Source organism: Urtica dioica, chromosome 6, assembly GCF_054948205.1.
Source record: "Urtica dioica subsp. dioica isolate 48M chromosome 6, U.dioica_male_clone48M_v1_H2, whole genome shotgun sequence".
In the NCBI taxonomy this organism is placed as follows: domain Eukaryota; kingdom Viridiplantae; phylum Streptophyta; class Magnoliopsida; order Rosales; family Urticaceae; genus Urtica; species Urtica dioica.
The window spans coordinates 12523482-12547456 of record NC_142761.1 but is presented as its reverse complement, the minus strand read 5'-3'; the positions used below and the strand labels follow the sequence as shown (position 1 = coordinate 12547456).

The 23975-nt window shown below is 36.8% G+C and overlaps 2 protein-coding genes and 1 long non-coding RNA gene across 3 annotated transcripts; 1 reads left to right on the top strand and 2 right to left on the bottom strand.

Moving 5' to 3' along the window:
- Positions 1–11025: 11025 nt before the first annotated feature.
- On the bottom strand, positions 11026–13438 carry LOC149393395 (uncharacterized). Its single transcript, XM_089618012.1, has 2 exons — positions 11422–13438; positions 11026–11269 (listed from the first exon to the last, which is right to left on the bottom strand). Exons 1-2 carry the CDS (start codon positions 12300–12302, stop codon positions 11026–11028), a joined length of 1125 nt encoding a protein of 374 aa, XP_089474138.1. The 5' UTR covers positions 12303–13438.
- A 3924-nt stretch (positions 13439–17362) lies between these two features.
- LOC149393394 (1-aminocyclopropane-1-carboxylate oxidase homolog 3-like) lies at positions 17363–21209 on the bottom strand. Its single transcript, XM_089617723.1, has 3 exons — positions 20570–21209; positions 18229–18550; positions 17363–17995 (listed from the first exon to the last, which is right to left on the bottom strand). The coding sequence occupies exons 1-3, from the start codon at positions 21067–21069 to the stop codon at positions 17744–17746; spliced, it is 1074 nt and encodes a 357-aa protein (XP_089473849.1). The 5' UTR covers positions 21070–21209; the 3' UTR covers positions 17363–17743.
- A 907-nt stretch (positions 21210–22116) lies between these two features.
- On the top strand, positions 22117–23706 carry LOC149393393 (uncharacterized). Its single transcript, XR_016299884.1, has 3 exons — positions 22117–22229; positions 22567–22645; positions 23105–23706. It is a non-coding gene; the product is annotated as an uncharacterized LOC149393393 (long non-coding RNA).
- The last annotated feature ends 269 nt before the right edge of the window (positions 23707–23975 follow it).

Genomic DNA, 23975 nt, shown 5'->3' with positions numbered 1-23975 from the left:
CACCGAAAATCTACCAGCTAAAGAAATCCATCCCAAACCTGAAACAAGAAGGTATGCTCGTCATATTTCACTCAATTAAAGTCCCTTTGGGATGAGTTGAACAGCATCATCATCATCTCTTCGTGCATCTGCGCGAACTCAAAGTCCATCATCGATCAAATCAATCAAGATCGAGCCATGGAGTTCCTATAAGGACTCCATGACAGTTTCTCTTCGGTACGCCGGCAGATCCTCCTCATGGAGCCCTTTTCTTCCGTTCAACGGATCTACAACTTGGTGCGCCAAGAAGAGAAACAACAGGAGCTGTACATACAGCCTCCGATCGTGCACTCTGCTGCCCTCCACACTTCCAGAAATGCATCGTGGAATAATCGCCACAACAACGTGGACTCTGCTGCTCCTCAATCTAATCGACACTCGGGAAAGCGACCACGTCCATTCTGCAAACATTGCAACCGCCACGGCCATACACGAGCCACTTGCTACCAGCTACACGGCTTCCCTGACGGCCAGGCCAAACGTCCCACACCACACAGCAGCAACAACTCTCATGCAGCTCCAATATCTTCCCTGACTCAAGACCAAAACAAGAAATTGATGGCTCTCTTAGCACATGACACCACTGTTGCTGATCCTTCTGCTGACCATTCTGCAAATTTAGCAGGTACAATTTTATCTTGTATTTCTTCTTCCTGGATTATAGATTCTGGTGCTTCAAATCATATATGCACCTCACTTTTATTATTTTCTTCTTATTCTAAATTGCAACATCACATATATGTTCAATTGCCTGATGCATCAATAGCATCAGTAACTCATATTAGAGTCATTAAGTACTCACCCAATCTCATTTTGAAAGATGTATTTCATATCCCATCTTTCAAATTTAATTTATTGTCTGTTTCACAAATAACTAAACATCTCAATTGTGAAGTCACATTTTTTTCTTCTCACTGTGTGTTTCAGGACCATTCCTCGAAGGAGAAGATTGGTCAGGGTAGTCTCCAACATGGGCTTTATTTTTTGGATCGCATTCCCATTTTAAATAAAGCATTTTCTTTTAAGCAATGTAATAATTTCGACTTATGGCATTCACGCCTTGGTCATCCCGGGAATTCCCGTTTTAATTTTCTTGTTCGTAATTTTCCAAATATTGTTCAAAATAAAAACTTCACTTGTGATGTTTGTCCACAAGCCAAGCAATCTCGTCAATTATTTCCTTCTAGTTTCTCTCATTCTTCCAAATGTTTTGAGTTAATACATGTTGACAGTTGAGGACATTTTTCTGTTCCTTCTCTAAATGGATCTCGTTATTTTTTAACTATTGTCGATGATTATTCACGTTGTACTTGGATATACCTTATGAAAAATAAATCTGAAACTTTTCACATGATAACACATTTTTTTAATCAAATTAATCGACAATTCAATGGAAATATATCTAAAATAAATACCGGAACTGGTGGATTTTTCCTCCCACAACTTCAAACCATTCGTTCAGATAACGGGACTGAATTTTTGTGCACAAAGTTTCAAACTTGGTGTCATACTCATGGCATTATTCATCAACGTAGTTGTGTTACGACACCCCAACAAAATGGGATTGTTGAACGAAAGCATCGTCATCTTCTCGATGTTGCTCGCGCCTTGCGGTTTCAAAGTCATCTTCCTTTATTTTTTTGGGGAGAATGCATTCTTATCGTTGCTTATCTCATTAACAAATTACCGACACCAATTCTTAAATTTAAATCTCCTCATGAACTTTTATTTGGTGTTACCGCATCGTATTCTTCACTACGAGTCTTTGGATGTTTATGTTTCGCTAAAAATATGTATATTCAACATAAGTTTGACTCTCGTGCCAAACTTGGCATCTTCGTTGGTTATCCTTTTGGTCAAAAGGGATACCGTGTCTATGATCCCTCCACACGTCATATTTATGTCTCTCGCGATGTTGTCTTTCATGAGTCTAAAACATTATGTATGTTTTATAGTACCTTTTCCTAATGCCAAGTGACCTTCAACGGCACGTTAAAATATCTTCCAAACGCTCTACATAAGATAAGTTTAACAAGTCTAAATGCACAATATAATTGTAGTTGTATAATGTCATATACGATAAAAAAAAAGTTACTACTTGCGTTGAGAGGACGGATTTTAGATCACTCGGAATAGCATGATGAAGAGGATCAAAATGATACACATGACCATCTCCGTCCATGACCAAAAGTATCCAATGCCTCCTAAATAAAAAAAATTCTTAACTTATAAACAATTTGAAAATAAAAATATATAATAACTCATTAACGAACTTACGAATAGTTCCATGCCATAAGCAACATTTGTGTTCCTCTCAAAGCATCCAACCGAGATGCAATATGATTCACTCGATCTTCGAAGCTCTTAGGTCTAACATCGATTGCAACTTCCACTGGGTTCACAAATCGATATTCGGCTTGTCGATTATTCGCGTATAAGTCCCTAATCAAAGAACAAGTTATATACGATTTTCCGTAATTAAAATAAATAGTTTTTTTAGTATACATACCTCATGTATATCATAATAGTTGTGGCTCCAATCTCCTCGGATGCTAAGAAATGTTCAATATCTTATTTTAAAACCATTAAATCCGCAGGAGTGCCAAATACTACAGGATCGGTGTCCATAGTGTATAAATGATCGTCTGTAGTGTTTGCCACAATATCCAACAACGTCGTAATTGGATTAGCGACATCTTGAGTGAGTGGGACAGTCGGAGGAGGCGGTGGGTGAGATTTTGGTTGCGTTCTAGGCGCGACCGGAGTTTATTTGCCTTTCTTCTTCGAGCTTCGTATGAGAACCTGCATACACTTTCAATTACATCTATAGTAATATATAATATAACCAAAAACCAAAATATACTTACTTCTTCATCATCTGGTATAACTAGTCTCTTTGGCCATGCAACAATAGATTTTATCGCGTCGGATAGAATCACCATCTCGTCATCTACAGGAATGGGAAGTGGATCGTTCATGTGCTTTTCTTCTACAAACATCACTGCAACTCTGACATTTTCTACATCTAGACGCCTCGTGTGCATCATGGGATTCGGGTTCTCATCGATCATTAAAATTCCCGATGCGACGATATTGTCGATGTTCCCAATTGCAAGCAAACAAGTAGTTTCCTATAAGACAATAAACAATAATTATATTCTATTTGAGCGCTATTACGAACAAGTCACGACAAATGTACTAACCTTAGTAGATGGAGTACGTGTCGCATTTTCAGCAATTGGAGATGGCACTTACGGCTCGGCTCCATGTGGATTAACGGGTTTTTTGAGTCTCTTAATCTTATATTTGCGTGGCGGCGGTTGTGGCAAGAGACCTTCGGCGACCATAAATTCTATTAACTCCTCATCTGTGAAATTCGGAGGATTAGGAGAAACAAAAGGTGTGCGAGGTGATCCTTGTTCTTCGGATTCTGGATGTGGAACCTTCTTTTTCGATCCTTTGGTTGCCTTTTGTTTTCGCATCACTGAGGGACCGGGTTCTTCCGTACACGTTTCCTAGTTTAACCCAGATAAAATTTATATTATTATTTGATCCATGATAGGAAGGATATACCAAAACTACTTGATTTTATTACCTGACGTGGTTGTGAAGTTTGTGGTGTTTGTGATGCAAACAATGGAGAACTAAAAGACGGAGGATCAGGAGAAACATGAGGTGTGTGAGGTGGTCCTTGGTCCTTCTTTTTCGATCCTAGTTTAACGATAGTAAAATTTATATTATTATTTGATATATAATAATATGATATACCAAAACTACTTGATTTTATTACCTGATGAGGATGTGGAGTATCATGTTGTTGCGGCACCTGAAACGGAGTACGTTGGGGAGTATAGTGTGGTTGAGGCATATGAAACTGAGAACTGAAATCTCCATGATAGGAAGGAGCTTGTTGCCATTGTTGAAAAGGAGTACTGAAATCTGGGGGGAACTGAAAAGACGGTCCCCTGCTCCAACCTTCTCGCCTCTCTTGCTCTAAATTTCGTAGTCTCTCTTCAAAAATCTTTCTTTCTTCTGCGTATTGTCGAACTTGCTCGGCGAGAAGCTTATTTTGCTCTAGAATCGCCATGTGATGTTTTTTACTTTGAAGTTCTGCTTCCTTTCTACTTTGTGAGGATTTTCCCCAATAGCTAGTCGGTGTTGTGGTTCCCCCGACACCTCGTACACGTCTGCTTTACTCGGGCTTGTTAATAGCCATTGACAAAATATCAGCCCTTCCAACTTCTTGTAAACCTCCCCATTCTTTTAGTGCATTTAGCTGAGCCTACAAAACGCATATTATTAACACATATTATCATTTCAATAAATCATTCGAACAAAGTTCACAGTTTACTCACAATTTCTTTTTGAACGCCTAGTGCATCATCTACAAGCTCTCCTTTGGCATTTCTGTGTGACTCTATCCAAACCGAGGCACGATCCGGTATAGCTCCCTCTGGATGCTTCTTCCTCTATGTTAAGAACATGAATTATAGTAAATATATACAAAAATGGGACGATACATATACTATTAATGAAAAATAAGATACCATTTTCTCTCGTAACTCCGCGTATGATGTTTGCCCCTAGTCGATGTGGAGTAGTGTCTGTCTTCTTTCTCGCTTGTTGCACTTTTCGAAGTTCCTAAGTCAAAACGTAAATTGTTAGAACTAGATTGTATTTAAGAAAAATGGTTACATATATAATAACTTACCGCAAATTCCGAACTTAGCCGCTTCTTCACATATTTGATCCAATCATCTTTTGGAATACCGTACTCATCTTCGTGAGACTCTGCTAAACTTTCCGGATTAATGTCTTCTTTAACGTTATCGTAGATCTCGCGTGTCAACCTATTCTTGAAATTACGCCACATTTTTCCAATTTTTTTCATTGCCTCATGTCGGTAAATATCGTCGATTTCAAAGGTTGTCTGAAAAATGAGTGTTAGATACTAAAAAATTATGTAAACATCATACAAACAGTTTTATACTAAAAGAAAAACTTACATGAATATCGTTCCACATTATGTTCTTAAGGTGGAGAGGAACTTCGCGCCAATCATCGTAAAGAATGGACACTCTTCTAGCTTGAACACCCAAAAAGCTTGCAAAGCTTCTTGCCTTATCACCGTAGGAGCTCCATACTCATCCACGTCAACTCCGAGTCTAGTTCCTTGACTCCTCGCATGTACTATTGCCGGGAGTTTTGTTGGACCTCTTTTTGCTCTCTCACTAGGCGTAGCATCATCGGAACCGGAAGCTTCATTGTCGGACATTTAAAACCTGCACAAACAATCAAATAATTATTAATCGATAATAATTCTATAATAATATCATATTGTTCACGATTCTCTTAAACAAATTAACTTACTTCATGATATTTTTAATCTACGTAAATGCCCTCTCCATTCTCACGTAAATACAATAACTCCTCGTCGTCAACCAGGATATCATCATCTGAACATAGACCTTTGATAGGAGTTAACGTTTTAGCTAAAATATCATTATCATGCCCTTCATCCTGAAGTTCATTTGCGTAATCTTTACTCTGCGTAGCGAATACGTATGACCATCTTGACTTGCTCTAACTACGAACATAGAACACTTGTTGTACGTGTGTCACCATCACGAACGGTTCTTTACGATGATCGGTTCTATTTAGATCTACCACTGTAAATCCATTCTTGTTCACTTTACACTACTACAAATACTATATTTTAAGACATTAAAAATACGACTTAAAAAAGATTTGAAGTCGTATCAGAAAACGACCTCTAAGTGAGTGACTTAAAAAGTCCATATAATTTAAGACATTTAAAAAACATCTTCAAATCTCTAACAAAAATGACTTCAAATCACTAATAAAATGACTTAAAAAAAAAGGTCCACGTAGGCAAAAAAAATTGCTGACGTGGAGACAACTATTACGACTTTTAAAAAATGTCACTAAATCTCTAAGGAAAACGTCTACAAATTTATTAAATAAACGACTTCAAAAAAAATTCCATGTGGGCATGAAAATATGGACGTGGACAGAGATCTACATAAATGGTTTAGAAAATAAATTATTTTCTTATAAATAAATGATTATGACGTTGAAGTTTATAAGCGCCAAAATAACACTAAACATAAAAACAAAATTTTGAAATACTAATACAATTTGAATTTACAAGAATAATAACAAAAAATTACATACAATAATATTAAAAAATATATATTGAGTAAGTTCCGTATGACATGTGTTCTTTAATCCCAATGGAAGCCATACTTCCGCTGCACAAATGAAGCACAAATGAATCGTCAGTGATCGTCATTAAAAAAAATTGAAGACCGCAACCATTTTCTTTGATCTCTTACCACAATCACCTACCACTATATAAAAAATAATAAAAACTGTAGCGACTCGAAATTTTAAGATTAATGTTGTAAATTAAGTTCATCAAAAGGACGAGAAAATTATGTGATTAATTTTCTAAGAATCATTTCCATCATTTTTTGGGTTGGAATAACTCGTTCATTGAATTAGTTTAAATATATTAAGGTAAGGAGAAATCTCGGAATAAAATAAATGATTTATCGAGTTCGTTTCAAATAATAAATTATTTTCCGAGGAGATATTCCGGAATTAAGAAAGTAAATTCTCAAGGACGAGAATTATTTCCGAGCAACCTTGAATATATTTGAATTAATCGAGAATGAACGAGAAATTTTCTCGGTTTTGAAGCTTTTAATTAAAAGTTCAAGTTGGTTACGGTTCAAGTCACAAAATCTTGTGACAAGGACGTAATTGTCATATTTTTCCGGACTCAGTTGAAATAGAAAGTTAAGCTCGGGGTCAGTTTTCTAGAGATGGAAACAAGGAGGGGTTTATTTGCAAAACTTGAGAAAATTCCACACACTTCTACTCCTTTCGTTCTTTCTTTCTTCTTTTTCTCCCGATACTTCTTTCTTCTTCTCCATTGCCGCACGCGACATCACCCTGCAAAAGAAAAAGAAAAAAAAACGTCAACAACCAAACACTTCATCACTCTCGGCCGACCACCATCATCCACCTCTCCTTTTTCATCCCGACTTCTTCTTCTTCCTCAGCTCTTCCTCGCGCGCTACACAGCACCGAGCCACCGCGCGCGTCTCGACCGAGCAGAGCACCACCGCCGCAAGCTCGCCGTGGCCGCCGCCCGAGAAAGAACCGCCGGGAGAGAATCTATGTATTTTGGAATCTAGGGTTTGAAAGTGAAATTGGGATTTTTGATTTCTTGGGTGATTTCGGAAAATTAGTTGATTGTTGATGTTTGGCTGAGCTTAATGATGATGTTTGTTGTTTGAAAGTATGGATTTGAGAGGGATTATTGGGATTTTCTTTGAATTTGTACGAGATTTAGGATTCTAGGGTTTATGAATTTGTGAATTGGCGCTTTGTGATTCTGAGTTGTTGTTGACGATTTGAAATGTTCTCGGAGTGATTCTGTGCTCAAGTTGTGATTGAGATTCATGGTTTGAATTTGTTCTTGAATTTTTGGATGGTTTGTGTTGAATTTGAATTTGGCCGAGAGTTGTAGTGGCCGTGTGGAATTGTTGTCTTTGACCATATGTTTTTTTTATGAAAAGTTTGAGTATGGATAAGTGATGACTTGAGATGGGTTATTATGGTTTCGGGGTCGGGAACTTTGGGTTAGGATGTCTCGGAAAATTTGTATGTATTGTTAATGAGTTTTGTTTCTATTGTGAGTTTTGTTATCGAGGGTCTAGACTCGATTAGGGCGGGCTACGCAGAGCCCAAAACAGTGCCGTTCGGGACGACGAGGACACGGCCTGAGACATGACGGAGCTATCGCGCGAACCTCGACGAGGCGAGGTCGAACGAGACTGAGAGAACGTCGCGTGGATAACGGCGTTTCGGTTTTGGCTCGGAGACTCGCGAATCGTCCGTTTAGAATTTAGCGAGTTATTTTATTATTGTTTTGTAATTATGAAGTTTAAAGTTATTTTTGTACGAATCGTTTCGAGTTAGTACATTTTTTTTAAGTCGGTTTCGATGTAAGTTGTAAAGAGAAAAAAAAAATGGAGTATTCGTTATTATTATTAAGCTTGTTTAAGGATTTTGAGAGTTAAGACTCGATTTTGATTTAATGTTCGATTTCTCGGTTACTCGAGCTTAGTAATAATAAGTTTGATATTTCTTTGGAATTCGGAAAAGAAAAGAACGATACTTGCTTGCTAGAGTTATTCTCAGTTTTCGTTATAGAAATGAGATTAGATTCGTTCAAAGGAGAACGAGCTTGCTTATTAGAATTATTTCTCGGTTTTGAGATTGATTGTAGTTTTCCGTTCGAGTTTACATGTTCTCGTATCGTTTGGATTTTTATTCCGAGAACTTGGATTTCTTATAGTGGATATGTCTTTGGGTCTTACGATTTTTAAATCGTACGTTTGAGGTTGAGTATCGTGAATTACTCGTAGAGTTCTGATTCAGGGTCGGTTTGACTATCGTGATAGGACTCAAGGCTGAAAGTCGTTTAGAGGGTTCACGGAGTAAGTAAACGGCTGGATTCTTGGTATTAGTGAACGTTCAGGTTCACAAGACGAGCGAACGTCTCGTGGAAGAGTGACATAGACGCTTATTCTCGAGGTAGGTTATTACAACCCTTATCTCTTGATTTTATGGTTTGGCCTCAAGTATATATTATTTTTCGAAATGAAAATGTTTGTGAACGTGCCACGAGAACCTAGAACCGTTTTTAGAAAATGTGGCAGAACTTCAACTCGGGATATCCGACTATGAAGTTGAGAATATTTTCGATATTATATATATATATATCCCGTATTTACGAAAGAAAAGTTTCGTAAATCTTGGACAAGCCGGTTTCACACACATGTTTACGGTGCGGAGAGTGCACCTTGCTCTGATCAGAGGACTGCCACAGGTTAAGTTGGCAGGCGGCTCAGGAGATAGTACACGTTTAGAAGTATCTAGAGACACAATTTAAATTTCTGTCATTTACATTTCTGCAATTTACATTTCTGCAAGGTATACTTGTACATGTATGGTGATTTACACGTACAAGAATATTATTATTATACAGTAAGTATTATTTTCGAAAATCTTTTTAAAAATCAAACCATTACTATAGCATCTACTGAGCCTCAGGCTCACCCTTATTTCCTCAAATTTTTCTTATAATCAGGATGTGAGAAGGAGAAGGGTTAGAAAGACCTCGGGATTAAGTGTGGTCGAGAGTTTGAAGGTTTTCGCTGGATAGACTATCAAGTGTCGAAGGTTTGTTTTATTTTCGTTACCTTTATTTTATCTTTGGACTTATAAAGTAAATAACTGAGTATGCACCGTGGGTTAGTTATGTAAAGTTTATTAGTGTTTCATTTTATACAATAATCACACCCCACTTTTCCCGGGGCGTGACAAAAATAAAAAATTAATGAAAAAAAAATAAAGCCATTTTAAAGTAATATAATATATGTTTCACACAAAGTAATCATTCCAGACTCTGGAAGTGCTCCGGGCATAAGAATATGGCACAAATCTTAGCAGTAAATTTAAAAGGATGTGTTATTACCTTTTTGATGATTCTCAATAGGTATTCTCATAGCCCTCACACTGCAATAGAAACCAAGCGATATCATCGTCGTCGCTCATCCACATGTCTTGCTTGTGCTAATGCCGGTACTTGTCAAAATTGAAAACAATATGTTTTGTGGGGAATTTGGTCGAGCACTTGGGTGGTTTCATCAAAACCATTATCAACAATTCAAAAATTAAACCAAAATATACAGAATATCGATAATGGAAATCGACACACGATTTAGAATGCGAACATGCACAATGTTCTATCATTCACATTCAAAATCAACAATAAGAGGGAGAAATCAACGGAATCCAATAATAAAAACCACAATAGCTTAACCTGTTGTTCCTCATTATATTCTGACGAGATGGAGTGGGGACAGCGAACAAAGTCCTTTTTTTCCACGAGGATGGAATGGCCCACGACGGTAGCGGTCTCGGCAGCACTATTTCGCTCCCTCATCGGTCGATTCTCCTGCGTCTATTTCCAGGGATGTGTTTGGAGCGGCTAAGATTGAATTTGTGAGGCTAGGATTTCCAAATCTTCTATTTCCCTCCCCTACAAGCGTAACTTTTGGATTTATTGGCTGGCTTGACCGATTCTTCTACTAGGAAAGAAGATAAATAAAGAAAAATGAAGAAATCAAAACATATTTGACGGTTTCAACTTTCAATAGGAAATAAGACTATTTTACGGTTTAATAAACAAATCGGTTTAATTTTCTTTAAAATAAATATGAATAATAAACAAATAATTATAATATTTTATTTATGCCTTAAAATCAGCTTTCTTAAAAGAAAAAAAAAGTTACAGAGGAAAGAAAATTAGCTTGTCCACGTAGATGTTATAAATACGTTTTAAAGTCATCCTTAAAAAAAGACTTCATATAATATATTTTTAAATCTATTTTTATTAATGTTAATATTTTTAAAGACGGTTACAAAATGACCTAAAACAAATATTTTGATGACATCTATAAAATAACTTCAAAAGATATATGTAGACATTATAAAATGACTTAAAAGAAAATATCTATTTTTAAAGTCGTTTTAAAAAAGGCTTAAAATATTTTTTAAAGTTAAAATTTAAACGTCTTAGAAACGTATAAGCAATTGCAGTCATTTTTTAATTGACTTAAAATATTTTGTATCGATTTTTTAAAGACATTATTTTAACGTCTTTAAAAGCTCGTTGAAGTCGTTTTCTATACGACTTGCAAAATCATTTGAAAATTTGGACTATTGAAGTCGTACATTTTTAAGAACGTCTTAAATTTCACGTGTTCCAATGTAATATATGTAGTAGTTAACTCCATTATTACTCTCAACCCAATCACACAAAAAAAACCGGTTGACGAAAGGACACGTAATCGATTTCCCATATCTCTTTGATAATTCTGTAGTATATCATGTCTGAATATATGAGATTGTGTCTTTTGCACTCGATATCTGCATAGTCTTCGCAACCAAACTCACCCCGCTATTTTGCGTGACTCTTTTACGATCACGTTCCTCTGTGCTGAACCGTTCACCATTAATGATGTAACCTGAATGCTTGATAACTGCTGTACTCGGTAATTTTGATAAACAACGAAGTGTACAAATAGCATCGTTCTTTGTCAAAAATCTCTCTTCTAACCATTTTGAAAATCTGCGCACGTGCTCGTTTTGTATCCATTTCGGAGTTTATTTGTCGACGTATGTTGCAATAAATTCATGTGTTCTCTGCATTTTTTAAGATAAGAAGTTAATATATATATAGAAGACTAAAAATATAGGAAAATATAAAGTTTGATAACTTACTCGATAAATGGCTGAACTAAATCGGAGTTCTCTAAGATCGTATGATGCGCTTGCAAAAGCTGTGTATAGGAAACCGAAAAAACGACCCCATTGTTTAAGCCTTTACTTTTAACACTATCTCGAACAATATCAGTGCGAAGTCCAACAGCTTCCAAATCGTGCAAGTATTCAGAACAACATTCCACAGATTCTTCAGCCAAGTACCCTTCAACGATACATCCTTTTGGTCGATTTCGATTTCTTACATATCCTTTTAACACTTGCATGAATCTCTCAAAAGGATACATCCATCGAAGATACACAGGTCCGCACAATTGCAGTTCTCTCACCAAATGCACTGTAAGATGAATCATTATGTCGAAGAATGATGGCGGAAAATATTGCTCCAATTTACACAACGTGGTCACAATGTCAGATTGAAGCTCGTCAAGTATCGATGTATCAACAACCTTGGAACAAAGAATGTTAAAAAACGCACAGAGTCGTATAACGGCATCTCTCAATCCGTCTGGGAGCATCGACTCAATGGCCACGGGCAAAAGATGTTGCATCAAAACATGATAATCATGAGACTTGAGTCCAAATACTTTCAACTCCTCCAAAGAAACATAACTTCGGTTGTTAGCTGCATATCCCTCGGGCACCTTAATATCAAACAATGTCTGACAAAACTTCTTTTTCTCCTCTCTCGTTAGAGTAAAAGAACATGGTGGTAGATATGTACGATTTCCATTCTCCTTCGGAGCTAATTCAGTTCTAATTCCCATATGAACCAAGTCTCGCCGCGACGATATACCATCTTTTGTTTTTCCTGGAATGTTAAGCAGTGTAGAAAGTAGAAATGAAACTATCGCGCACATTCTTTTCAATATGCATGACATCAAGATTATGACGCACAAGTAGATGCATCCAATACTCTAACTTGAAGAATATCGATTTCTTCTTCCAACTTCCTTCGTCGTAGACTACTTTCTCCCCTCTTTTCCTCTTTACAGACGTATCACTCTTCGGCTTTTTCACAATTTTTCCCAGAGGCCTAAGTTTCATCTTCGACAACATATTAAAGGTTTCAACTCCTGACAATGGCTTTTTAACTGTACGAAACTCTTTTTTGCCATTAAACGCCGCTTGACATCTGCGAAAAACGATGATTTAATGGTAAAAAGCGTCTATGATTCATATACACAACTTTTTGCCCATATTTCAGGTATTCACCTTTAGTATCGTGTGCACAAATCGGACATCCCTTAAAGCCTTTGACAGAATAACCAGATAAATTTCCATAAGCTGGGAAATCATTTATGGTCCATAACAGAACAGCCCGAAGTGTGAATTCCTCTTTAAGATGTCCATCAAAAGCTTGGACACCATTTTCCCACAACAACTTCAGTTCGTCTATCAATGGAGCCAAATACACATCAATGTCATTACCTGGTTGTTTGGGACCAGAGATAAGTAGAGATACCATCATGAATTTGCGTTTCATGTACAACCAAGGCGGGAGATTATACGTCACAAGAACCACGGGCCAACAACTGTATCTACTGCTTTGTAGACTATGTGGATTAATACCATCGGATGAGAGAGCGAGACGAAGATTTCTAGACTCTTTGCCGAACGTCGGCCACTTTAAGTCAACATGTTTCCAGGCAGGCGAATCTGCGGGGTGTCGAAGCTTTCCATCATCGATCCTTTGGTTAGCATGCCAAGTCAAACTTTGAGCGTGCTTAGGATTTCGTAATAATCGATGAAAACGCGGAATGATTGGTAGGTGCCACAATAGTTTTACAGGGATTTTAGATTGCTTTTCTGTATCCTTTTTCTGCTTACACCTAGAATCTTCACACATGGGACACAGCTCAAGAGTTTCATACTCATTACGGTAAAGGATGCAATCATTTGGACATGCATGAATTTTCTTATATCCCAAACCAATAGCCGCTAGAGTTTTTTTTGCCACATATACAGACGAGGGTATCTGATTATTTTCTGGCAATATATCTCTTAGCAAGCCAAGAAGTTCTGAGAACATAATATCGCTCGATCCGTATTTGGCTTTTAAGGTGAATAACCTTATTAAGGTTGAAAGTTTGGTGAACTTGACACAACCAGGATATAGAGGAGTTTCGGCGTCACTTAAAAGAGAATAAAGCTCGTCGGGATTGTCTTGAAGTTCATCTTGCAAATCATTAACCATCTCAGCGATGTAAGGGGCATCAACGTCTTCTTCATCGGAATTATCTTGAACGACAACATTATGTTCTGCCACATAATTTTCCCCATGGTGTATCCATATCTTATAGCTTTGATCGATACCCTTACATATCAAATGTTCTTTTAGGGTAGTAATGTTACCAAAGCTTAAATTCCCACATTTGACACACGGACATAGAATTCTCTCTATGTTTTCACATACACCAAGACAATGGTCCAAGAACTTTCTCACACCGTCCACATATTGGTTTGAATCTCTACGAGCCGACATCCATAACTTATCCATAATAAAGCTATACACAAAAATTAAACCCAATTTAAAAAAAAAAAAAAAAAAAGACATCTAAACTACATAGCATATTTGATGCATCTCAACACAACAAAATCACACACAATTCACGTGCAACAAAAAAAAAGCGACATCTAAAGTATAAACTACTAGCTAAACATAACTTATTTAATCATTACAAAACAACAAAATTCGCACACAATTCATGTCCAACAAAGAAAAAGCGACGTCTAAAGTCTATAAACTACTAGTAAACATAACATATCGATACATATATCAAAAACACAAAAAATAATCATTTTATATTATCTAGTGACACACAATTTTCAAGCGACGCCCAATATAATATGTACAAAAAAAATTGACATTTTATAAAATAAAAATAAAAAAAAACTTACTTGGATGCTAACACGGGCGGCGGCGGCGACGGCGAGTGAAAACCGGATTAAAGGCGTCCACAAGCTAATGAGAGGTTGAAAATATGTAACAACAAATTTAATAAAATGTTTATTAAAAAAAATAAAAAAACTCTACCTAAGCCCGACAACGGCGACCGGACGAAAGAGGGGCGGAGGGACCGGCGGCGACTACAGGCGCGGGGACGGCGGTAAATAACAACAAATGCACATCCTTCACACCGAAATCAATAAAAAATAACCTAAGAATCTTTACTCATAATATCATGAAATAAAAAAAAATAAAAACAAAAAAACCTAAAAAAACCCTAAAACTAACCTCTTACCCGTGCGTCACAACCGAAAACGTTCACCAAAACCACGACGCCGGCCGGAGTAGAGTGCTAGAAATATGTAATAGTGGTGGAGGTGGTCGGTGGAGATGTGTAATGATAGTGGAGGTGGGTTTCAATGGAGGATTTTGGGGGTTTTGAAGAGAAAATGTCGAAGGAAGAAGATGAAGTGCGAAATAACTGTTGTGCGATTCTACTTATGCATTTTTTTTTAAAAGGGGGGGCGTCGCTCGTTTTTTGAGCGACGCCACGCCACGTGTATGTGGCGTCACTCAGAGAGCTCGCGTTGCTCAAAAATCGAGCGACGCCAGGCCACGTGGCCCAATAAAATTAAAATGCCTTTATTTTAATATTTTCCACGTCAAACGAGCTCCAAAAAATAATGTTATGCGTCGCTCAAAAATGTACCCGACGCAAATATAGCGACTTCTAATAGGTATTTTGTAGTAGTGTATATTTCCTTACCGTGATCATCCTCATATGCCACCTACTACTCCTCCGATAAGCATTACTCCATTAAATGATTATCAATCTGATCTCTCCTCTACATCCTCGATTTCCACACCTATGGTTGTTGAAACTCCACCACCTCATTCGCCTTCTCACGAGGCTGTTGAATCTCTCCCGGATATGGTGATTCTTTCGCCGCCTGCCCGTCCCTCGCGGGTTCGACAACCCCCGGCTCGTTTAAGCGATTTTATATGTACTAATGTCTCTACTTCTACTCCATTTCCTCTTATCAATCACTTTTCTTTAGCCTCTTTAAGTACTTCTCATCGTTCCTTTATATCCACCATTATTGATCATACTGAACCACAGACCTATTCTGAAGCGGTTAAATCTTCTCATTGGCGCACTGCCATGTCCTCTGAAATTAATGCTCTTGTCGCTAACCATACTTGGTCCCTATGCCCTTTACCTCCTAGAAAAATACCAATCGGTTGTAAATGGGTATACAAGATCAAATATAACTCCGACGGCTCCATCGAGCGTTATAAATCCCGTCTCGTTGCAAAAGGATACAATCAAATTGAAGGGATTGATTATCATGACACGTTTGCTCATGTTGCCAAACTCGTTACCGTTCGGCTTCTTCTCTCCATCGCTGCTATTGAAGGATGGACCCTTCATCAACTTGATGTCAACAATGCTTTTCTCCAAGGTGATCTCCATGAAGAAGTTTACATGAAACTTCCTCCTGGTTTCGCTCATGCGGGTAATGCTTCTGTTTGTAAATTACACAAATCTCTATATGGACTTAAACAAGCTTCTCGCCAATGGTTCTCTAAATTTTCTTCTACTCTCATATCACGTGGCTTCCGCCAATCTGTATCTGATTACAGTCTTTTCACATATGTCAAATGTCAAATCAGTGTTTTTGTCCTTGTTTATGTTGACGATATCATCATCACTGGCAACAACCTAGCCGTCATTTCTGAAACCAAACAATTTCTTGCCAATTCTTTCTCTATTAAGGATCTCGGAACTCTTCGATATTTTCTTGGCATCGAAGTATCTCATTCTAAGAAAGGCATTTTTTTATGTCAACGTAAATACACTCTTGATATTCTCTCAGATTCTGGTCACCTTGGGTGCCGCCCTTCTCCATTTCCTATGGAACAACACCTTCATCTACTCCCTGATGATGGTACACCACTTCCCGACCCATCCATTTATCGACGTCTCGTTGGTCGCCTCCTTTACTTGACTGTCACTCGTCTTGACATTCAATATGCAGTGAATACTCTTAGTCAATTCATGCAACTTCCTCGTTCAACCCATCTTGATGCGGCGAATCGTGTTCTCCGCTATCTAAAAGGGTCAGTTGGTAAAGGAATCCTCCTTTCCGCCACTAGTTCTCTTTCGCTTGCTGGCTTTGCTGATTATGACTGGGCTGGTTGTCCTATTACTCGTCGTTCCACTACTGGATATATAACCATGCTTGGTTCAAGTCCTATCTCCTTGAAAACTAAGAAGCAGCCCACTGTCTCTCGATCTTCAGCCGAGGCCGAATATCGATCACTCGCTACTCTTACTTCTGAGATACAATGGCTACACTATCTACTCTCCGATCTCGGTTTTCCTCCTCAACAACTGATCACCGTTCATTGTGACAACCAAGCCGCCATACACATCCCCAAGAACCCAGTCTTCCACGAACGAACAAAGCACATTGAGCTTGATTGTCATTTTGTCCGCGAAAAAATTATTTCCGGTCTCATCTCCACCAGCTACTTGCGTTCCTCGGATCAGCTTGCCGATATTTTCACAAAACCACTTGGTGCAGATACTTTTCATCACCTTCTTTCCAAGTTGGGCGTGCTCGACATCTCTCTCCCGACTCCAACTTGACGGGGGGTGTTGAACGAGTCTTATGCATATAGTTACCTTGTATATAGTTTTTTATTTGTTTCCCTGATTTGTTATATTTCATTAGTATTAGGAAGATTAGTTGTTATATTATCCTTTATTTCCCACGTTTTGTATCTGATATTTGCCTATATAAATGGCAACAAATCAATGGAATAAACACATCAATTTACAATCGCATATTTCTAGTTTCACAGTTATATTTTACGCGTCGCTGCCAGTGACGTCCAAATATAGATTTAAATCTTTTTCTTCTGTTGCAATTTATTTTAGGACAAAAAAATGTTTAATCATAGCACGTACTTTGAATGAAGACTGTATGTTTTATTTTATTGATTTATATTAGTGATTACATCAAGTCGCCTTTGAAATGTAACTTATTACATCTAGTATTCTTGTTGTTGTGCGTACTAAATTCAACCGTAAAGTTTGAGACTTTTTTATGGGATCTATCGTCAACCACAAATAAGTCGAGAAGTGGGATTTGAGTTCAATTCATCTCGATTACATTTTGCGGTTTTGTTTTCATATTCTTACTTAGATGTGAAAAAAAAAATGCAACCTTTAAAACCTTTTTCCCAATCATATTACATAGCAGCAAACATTCTTTGGAACGAACCAAACAAAGCTGTTTAATATATCTATATATATATATATATATATATATATATATATATTGAACAGCTTTGTGTTTGCCAACTTCATAGCTTGAAATGATCCAAAGTTGATTTCCCATCCAAACCTTTTGCTGCGAAATGGGTACAAAATTCTTTCACTGTAGTTTCTCTGTACTTTGGAGGATTACTTTCCGATAACAACTCAACGATCGGTCCATAAGCTCTTGTTGATGGCGAGAAACTAGTACTGAAAAAGCACCCAACCGATACCCTTGGTCCTACACGGCTTACTAGTACTCTGTGTTCCGAGCTTTTGAATGCATCGTTCGATATAAGCTGAAAAATCACGGATGTATATACTTAATCATATATGAGATTCTTTACACTAAAAAAAGTTCTTGCGGTCACATATTTGAGATTCCATCCAACTATTGTTAGAATTTATGCAAGGGTCACCAGTTCCAATTTTTCAAAGATCATGGACTAATAGGAAAAAAAATTAGAATAGGATTCAAGCTACCACAACTGACAAAGCTCAGGGACACAAACATAAATTTATGGAGACTGACCTGCAAAAGATCTCCGATGTTGATGATTAGAGCCCCGGTCTTAGGAGCTATGTCGATCCACTTGTTGTCGCAAAGAATTTGGAGGCCGCCAATGTGATCTTGCAAAAGGATTGTGAGGAAGTCATTGTCGGCGTGCCTGGTCGTGCCTATCGTTAATTCTGGCTGTGGACACGCCGGATAGTAATGGCACCCAACCATGAAACCATCGGCGCAGCCAATTTCTTTCAAGTGACTCGGATTCAGCCCCAGAGCCTCCGACAATAACTCCAACAGATAGATCCCAAGTTTTGTTACTTTCTCCGAGTATTCTAAAATGATGTCCCTGCAAAATCACAGATTTTCATCTACGACTTTAGAAAGAAAATATTTAAAACTTTGGCTATATGGAAATTAGAAATATGACTTTATAAAAATGATTTAGCTCACTTACTGCACCTAGTTTAACAAAATAAATTAATAAAATAACCATTTATAAATGTCAGTTCTCTCAAGGTAAAATTTGCAACAGCAAAAAATTAAAAGTAACCGGAGACTTGCTAAGTCATGGTATCGGTTTCTTCTTTTCTCTTTCGTGAAGTGACAATCGTCGTCCAGCTAATGGTGGAGGAACAGACTCGTTGGGGTAGTTGGAGAAGCTTTGTGTAGACAAATCAAAAGGAGTTACGGGTTTCAGGGATTTAGAGATGTTCAAACAAGTTTTATTAGCTAAGAATATCTAGAGGGTGATTGGAACTCCGAGTGCTTGGATTGGGATGAGAGATCATAGTTACCGGCGCCCCAAAAAATAATAGTTGGATTTCGAAACCTATGGACTTCCGTTTTCAATTTCAGCCACCCAATCTTAGCGCATTTCAAACTACCCAACGGTGATTAGGAAAGGGAAAGAAAAAAAAAAGTAAAAAAAATAATCTTCTCGGGTGTGGTTCTGTCCTCTATCGATCCCATGTCTCTCGGCTGAAGCAACGTCGATCTGAACCCAAAACCTGGGTTCCGAGAAACTCCTGGTTCTAACCGAGCGTAGCGGCAATGCTTATCGGGACAAAGTTTTTTGCCGGCGAGCCATGTAGCCACGATCGTCACAGAAAGTCTGGTTAGATCTGAGGAATCTTCATTTTTAGCGTCTGCACTAGTAGAAAAAAGGTCTTTATTGGCGTTCAAAATGCGCCATCAAATAGATTTAATGGCCCTTTATAAGCGCCATTAAAAGTGTATGATGACGTTTAAATGAAAAAACGCCATTAAATGTGAGGACGTGGATGATAGGACATTTAATGGCCTCTATTTTTTAAACGCCATTAAAAGTACAATATTTAATGGTTTTCATTTTTTAAACGCCATTAAAAGTCTTGCCATGTCATCAGCTGCGCGAACATTCAAATTTACGCGCGCGCGAGGTGTGGAGTCGCGCCATCTACTCTTTGATGGCGGTTTTCAATTAAACGCCATCAAATAATTTTTTTTTAATTTAAGAATATATATCCAAGCAAATTTAGCCGATTATTTCCTGCACTCTTAAGACATAAAAACAGTACTAATCCATTGTAATACATACCAGCAAAATATAGTTCTAAACGCCAAAAAAAAAAAAAACCGTTATAGTTTTATCATCCATAATACCATCATTCTTCAAAGTGTCTAAGCAAGAAAAAAAAACATTTCTAACTATGATTCACAAGTTCAAAGTCTGCAAAAGTTTTATGACTCACACCATCACCAAATTCAAAAGTCCTAACTATGGCTCACATATCCTTCATTGTTTCTCTTAGAAATGTTATCCAAAACGACTTGATACCATTCTTCACGAAACTCGTCAACGTCCACTTGATTGTATGTGTCTTGGTTGCGCCACCGCCATAAATAATATTTTATGTCTACTCTTGCATAAATGACGTGGCACTCTCTTATTTGTTTGTAGTTGTAAAAAAAAATTCGAAAATGCAATTTATGGTTTTAATGGCGCTTATTATCAGTAACGCCATTAAAAGGGCGTCATGAAAACCCTTTTTTCTACTAGCGCTGTTATCCTCCCCACTCTCCTAATACTGTTGCTTACAATTTGGTCTTGCGTTTTGGTATGCCTCAATAATTTATTGAACGATCACAGAGTCCAGTTTTACTCCCAAAAAAATGTACAAGGGCATATGATCAGAGTATTAAAGTTGAGACCAAATGATTGGAATAAAAAGAACAAAAGAAAGGACACAACTATTAAGAACTTTGTTTCTCATTCAACTTCTCCTTATAGGTCTCATTTCTTTTTTCTGGATGTCAATTTCGAAACGCTGATTAAGCATATAAAGAATAAAATGAGACACAGATAAAGCACGTGTTGATATATAACCTGATAACTGAGGGTAGATCATGCGGATTTGGAGGATTAGGAGTCAAAACACAGCCTAAAGTGTCTCTCCAATTGGTTGAAATTCCAGTGTAGAGATCAAAATTGCTGTTGTACTTCACGGGCTTTACTGGATCGCGCGAGTAAAACTCTTTCTTCACCTCCGTGTCTTGCTCGTGAAACTGGCGGGTCCCACATATCATCTCTTCGAGAATGCTCTCTTCGATTCCATGGTTGACTACTTGGAAGAAACCCCATTTCTGCGATGCCACTCTGACCTCCTCAACTATGTCCTCTTTCCGCCCTCCCAGGTCTATGATCGGGACACGTGGCGTCACCTTGGAGTCTCCCGATCCCGAGATGGGATCCGAGTCGTCGAATTTGTGATGGAAAATGCGTGGAATATCCGTAACACCGGCATCGACGAGTCCCTTCACACCGGCCTTAGTTTCGTCGAAAGCTTTTAGTTCCCTTAGCCTGTCGTATTCCTCGTTGTTTGCCATTTTCTTTTTCTTTTTCTTTATCTTTACAAAAACAACTCGTTTATCGGAAACAGACTTCGATGGCGCAAGTTGATGAAATCTTTTGGCTCTGAAGAGAGTTGACTTATGCAAGCTGTTGGAAAAATGATATGGGCAGTTGAGTAAAGCAGGAACTCTCAACTCTCTTTGATGGACCTTCTGTTGGACCACATCACACGTGTATGTGCTCTTTTGTGTTTTTTTTTTTTTTTTTAAACGACTGAGTTGAATGGTTGCCGCGAAATACTCATTATTGCGGGTCCTTCTACGTCCACTATATTGATTTTTTTTTTCATTAATTATTATTATAACTTTTTTTATAGGCCATATATGCCCTTGGATGACCTTGTATATAATATAATTTATAGTATATTTATTACTCGTGTAGTAATTTGAGAAATAGATTTTAAAATGTTAAATAATAGAGAATTTGACAGCAATAATATCATTTGGTGTGCACTTGCTAAAAATCAATTAAAACCCAAAAAATTGACGCATTATACATATAACTAAAATGAAGTGAAGGAATACTGTTGCAGTAACAGTAATAACGGGTCCCACAAAGTTTAAATAAAATAAAATCTAACTTCTAAAATAATGAGGTCATACTGTGAGAAAAAAAAGGGTCAGTTGATCATTGCAACAGCCCATAAAACAAAGGGAAATGCTTTTCATCTCGATGCACGATATTGAATGATCCACTCACAACGCGACACGTGGCACTGAACATCCACGTGTCGCGTTGTGAGTGGATCGTTCAACATCGTGCATGATGAATAGCATTGCTCACAAACAAAATCTAACTTCTAAAATAAATAATGAGGTCATACTGTGAGGAAAAAAAAATGGGTCAGTTGAACTTGATCATTGCAGCCCGTCACAATTTCGTTCTTATCTATTGTTGGATAAAGGAGCACTACAATTTCACACATTCCAATATTTTAATCAAAATAAACGTCAAGCGGTGTTTTATATGTAGTGACTTGCGCCAGATAAAAAAAAGTGATAAAGCACATACAAGTTATAACAAAGCTAAATAAAAAAAAAAATTACATTCACCGCTTTAAAAACACGTTCTTTCTTTCCTTCTTCTCTTCTTCTGAAAGTTTCAAATTTTATGCGACACGCTCTGTTGATCTACTGTAAGCTTATAGTTTGTTTATTTCGTTTCCGTTTCTCTTCCTAATCATACGATGTTGCCCACTGAAGTATATTAGCGGCTTGACTGAATGAATTTCATTGAATCTTTTTTATTAAAATTTTCCCAGCTATCTGATGAGCTTATGCCATGAAGTGTTCTAATAAACAAACAAAAAAAAAAAAACAAAAAAAAAAATGCTGATTTTCTGTTATTGGTGTTTCCTTTTATCTGAATAAATACATTATTGCCGACAATTAATCCGTTGATTCCCCTAAACTTCGACGTGTTATTTTTTTAAATATGATTTTGAAGTTATTATTGTTGGATGTGCTTTGTAGGTTTAACAGAATTTGGATATTTGAGGTTGAGTTCTAATATCTACATCTACGACTTCGGCTAATTTCATCGGAGAGAAAGGTTCGATTTTTAATGTCATTTTTTAATTTGCTTTTTAATTTAGACGAAATTTTATAAATTTATTTACTATTGAGTCGACTGATTTAATCTTTGACTGTGATCTTCTTAAACCTATTAACTCATAGGCTTTGGAGTTTGGATACTGTTTTTATTTTTTTATTTTTTTTTATTTTTATGTATTACTTAAACTTGGTTTGTCTGCCTTTTACAAATAAGGTTTTTAATGGTTGTTTTTAGAGTGAGTCGTGGAAATATATTTGACTAGAATAGGTTATCATGGGGATCTATATCCACTTATGATAGTTGATTAAAAAAAACCCAATGTTTTGTTCCCCTAACAGTTTTTGGATTTGTTCACCTTTGAATATGTATATTAAATTAAGCATATTTTCACTCATTTTCTTTATTTAGTTTTTTTTTTAAATGACAATAGCTTTACAAACTTTTTTACACGTTCAGGTACCCACAAGGGATATCTTACACTTGACCAGCTCCAAATATTTGTGTCACTATATAATTCCTTCCTAAACTTGATCATTGGTTATACACCGTTGCTTGCTTCAACGTACAAATACAAGTAAGTCACTTTTCTTCTTCAGAAAAATACTAACATGTAAGACTTTAACTTCATACAGTAAAATTAAATATATGTATTAGAGCTAAAATATATCAGTTCTATTCATGTAGTGCATAGGTATAGAGCGTTTTTATATACATTTTTTTTAATGAGAATGTCATATAGGACTCAAATATATTTAATGGTTCCTTAATAACATGTTATCTTTATTGACATATTATCTGTAGCATAATAAGCTTTTCACTTTGTTTTCTTATGTTTTTACGTTAACCCACTTATTTCGTCAGTGTGCTTAATAAATTACATATAAGTGCATTTTTGTATTTAATTTTTTACTAACTTTTATAAACGTACAAGTACAAGTAAGTCACTTTTCTTCTTCAGAAAAATACTAACATGTAAGACTCTAACTTCATACAGTAAAATTAAATATATGTATTAAAGCTAAAATAGATCAGTTCTATTCATGTAATGCATAGGTATAGAGCGTTTTTGTATACATTTTTTTTTATGAAAATGTCATATAGGACTCAAATATATTTAATGGTTCCTTAATAACATGTTATCTTTATTGACATATTATCTGTAGCATAATAAGCTTTTCACTTTGTTCTCTTATGTTGTTACGTTAACCCACTTATTTCGTCAGTGTGATTAATAAATTACATATAATTAGTACATTTTTGTATTTCATTTTTTTACTAACTTTTATATCATCGTGTTCTTCTTATTTGTAACAAGTCATGGGTAAAA

Bases quoted from the DNA above. Each gene is read 5' to 3' on its own strand.
- LOC149393395 (XM_089618012.1), bottom strand. From the start codon at position 12,302: ATGTCATGCATATTGAAAAGAATGTGCGCGATAGTTTCATTTCTACTT. The intron at 11,270-11,421 runs GTAAGTTATCAA...GCACGTGCGCAG, and splicing joins TTAGTTCAGCCATTTATCGA to ATTTTCAAAATGGTTAGAAG.
- LOC149393394 (XM_089617723.1), bottom strand. From the start codon at position 21,069: ATGGCAAACAACGAGGAATACGACAGGCTAAGGGAACTAAAAGCTTTC. The intron at 18,551-20,569 runs GTTATATATCAA...GTGATTTTGCAG, and splicing joins GATCTACCCTCAGTTATCAG to GGACATCATTTTAGAATACT. The intron at 17,996-18,228 runs GTCAGTCTCCAT...GTGATTTTTCAG, and splicing joins ACATCGGAGATCTTTTGCAG to CTTATATCGAACGATGCATT.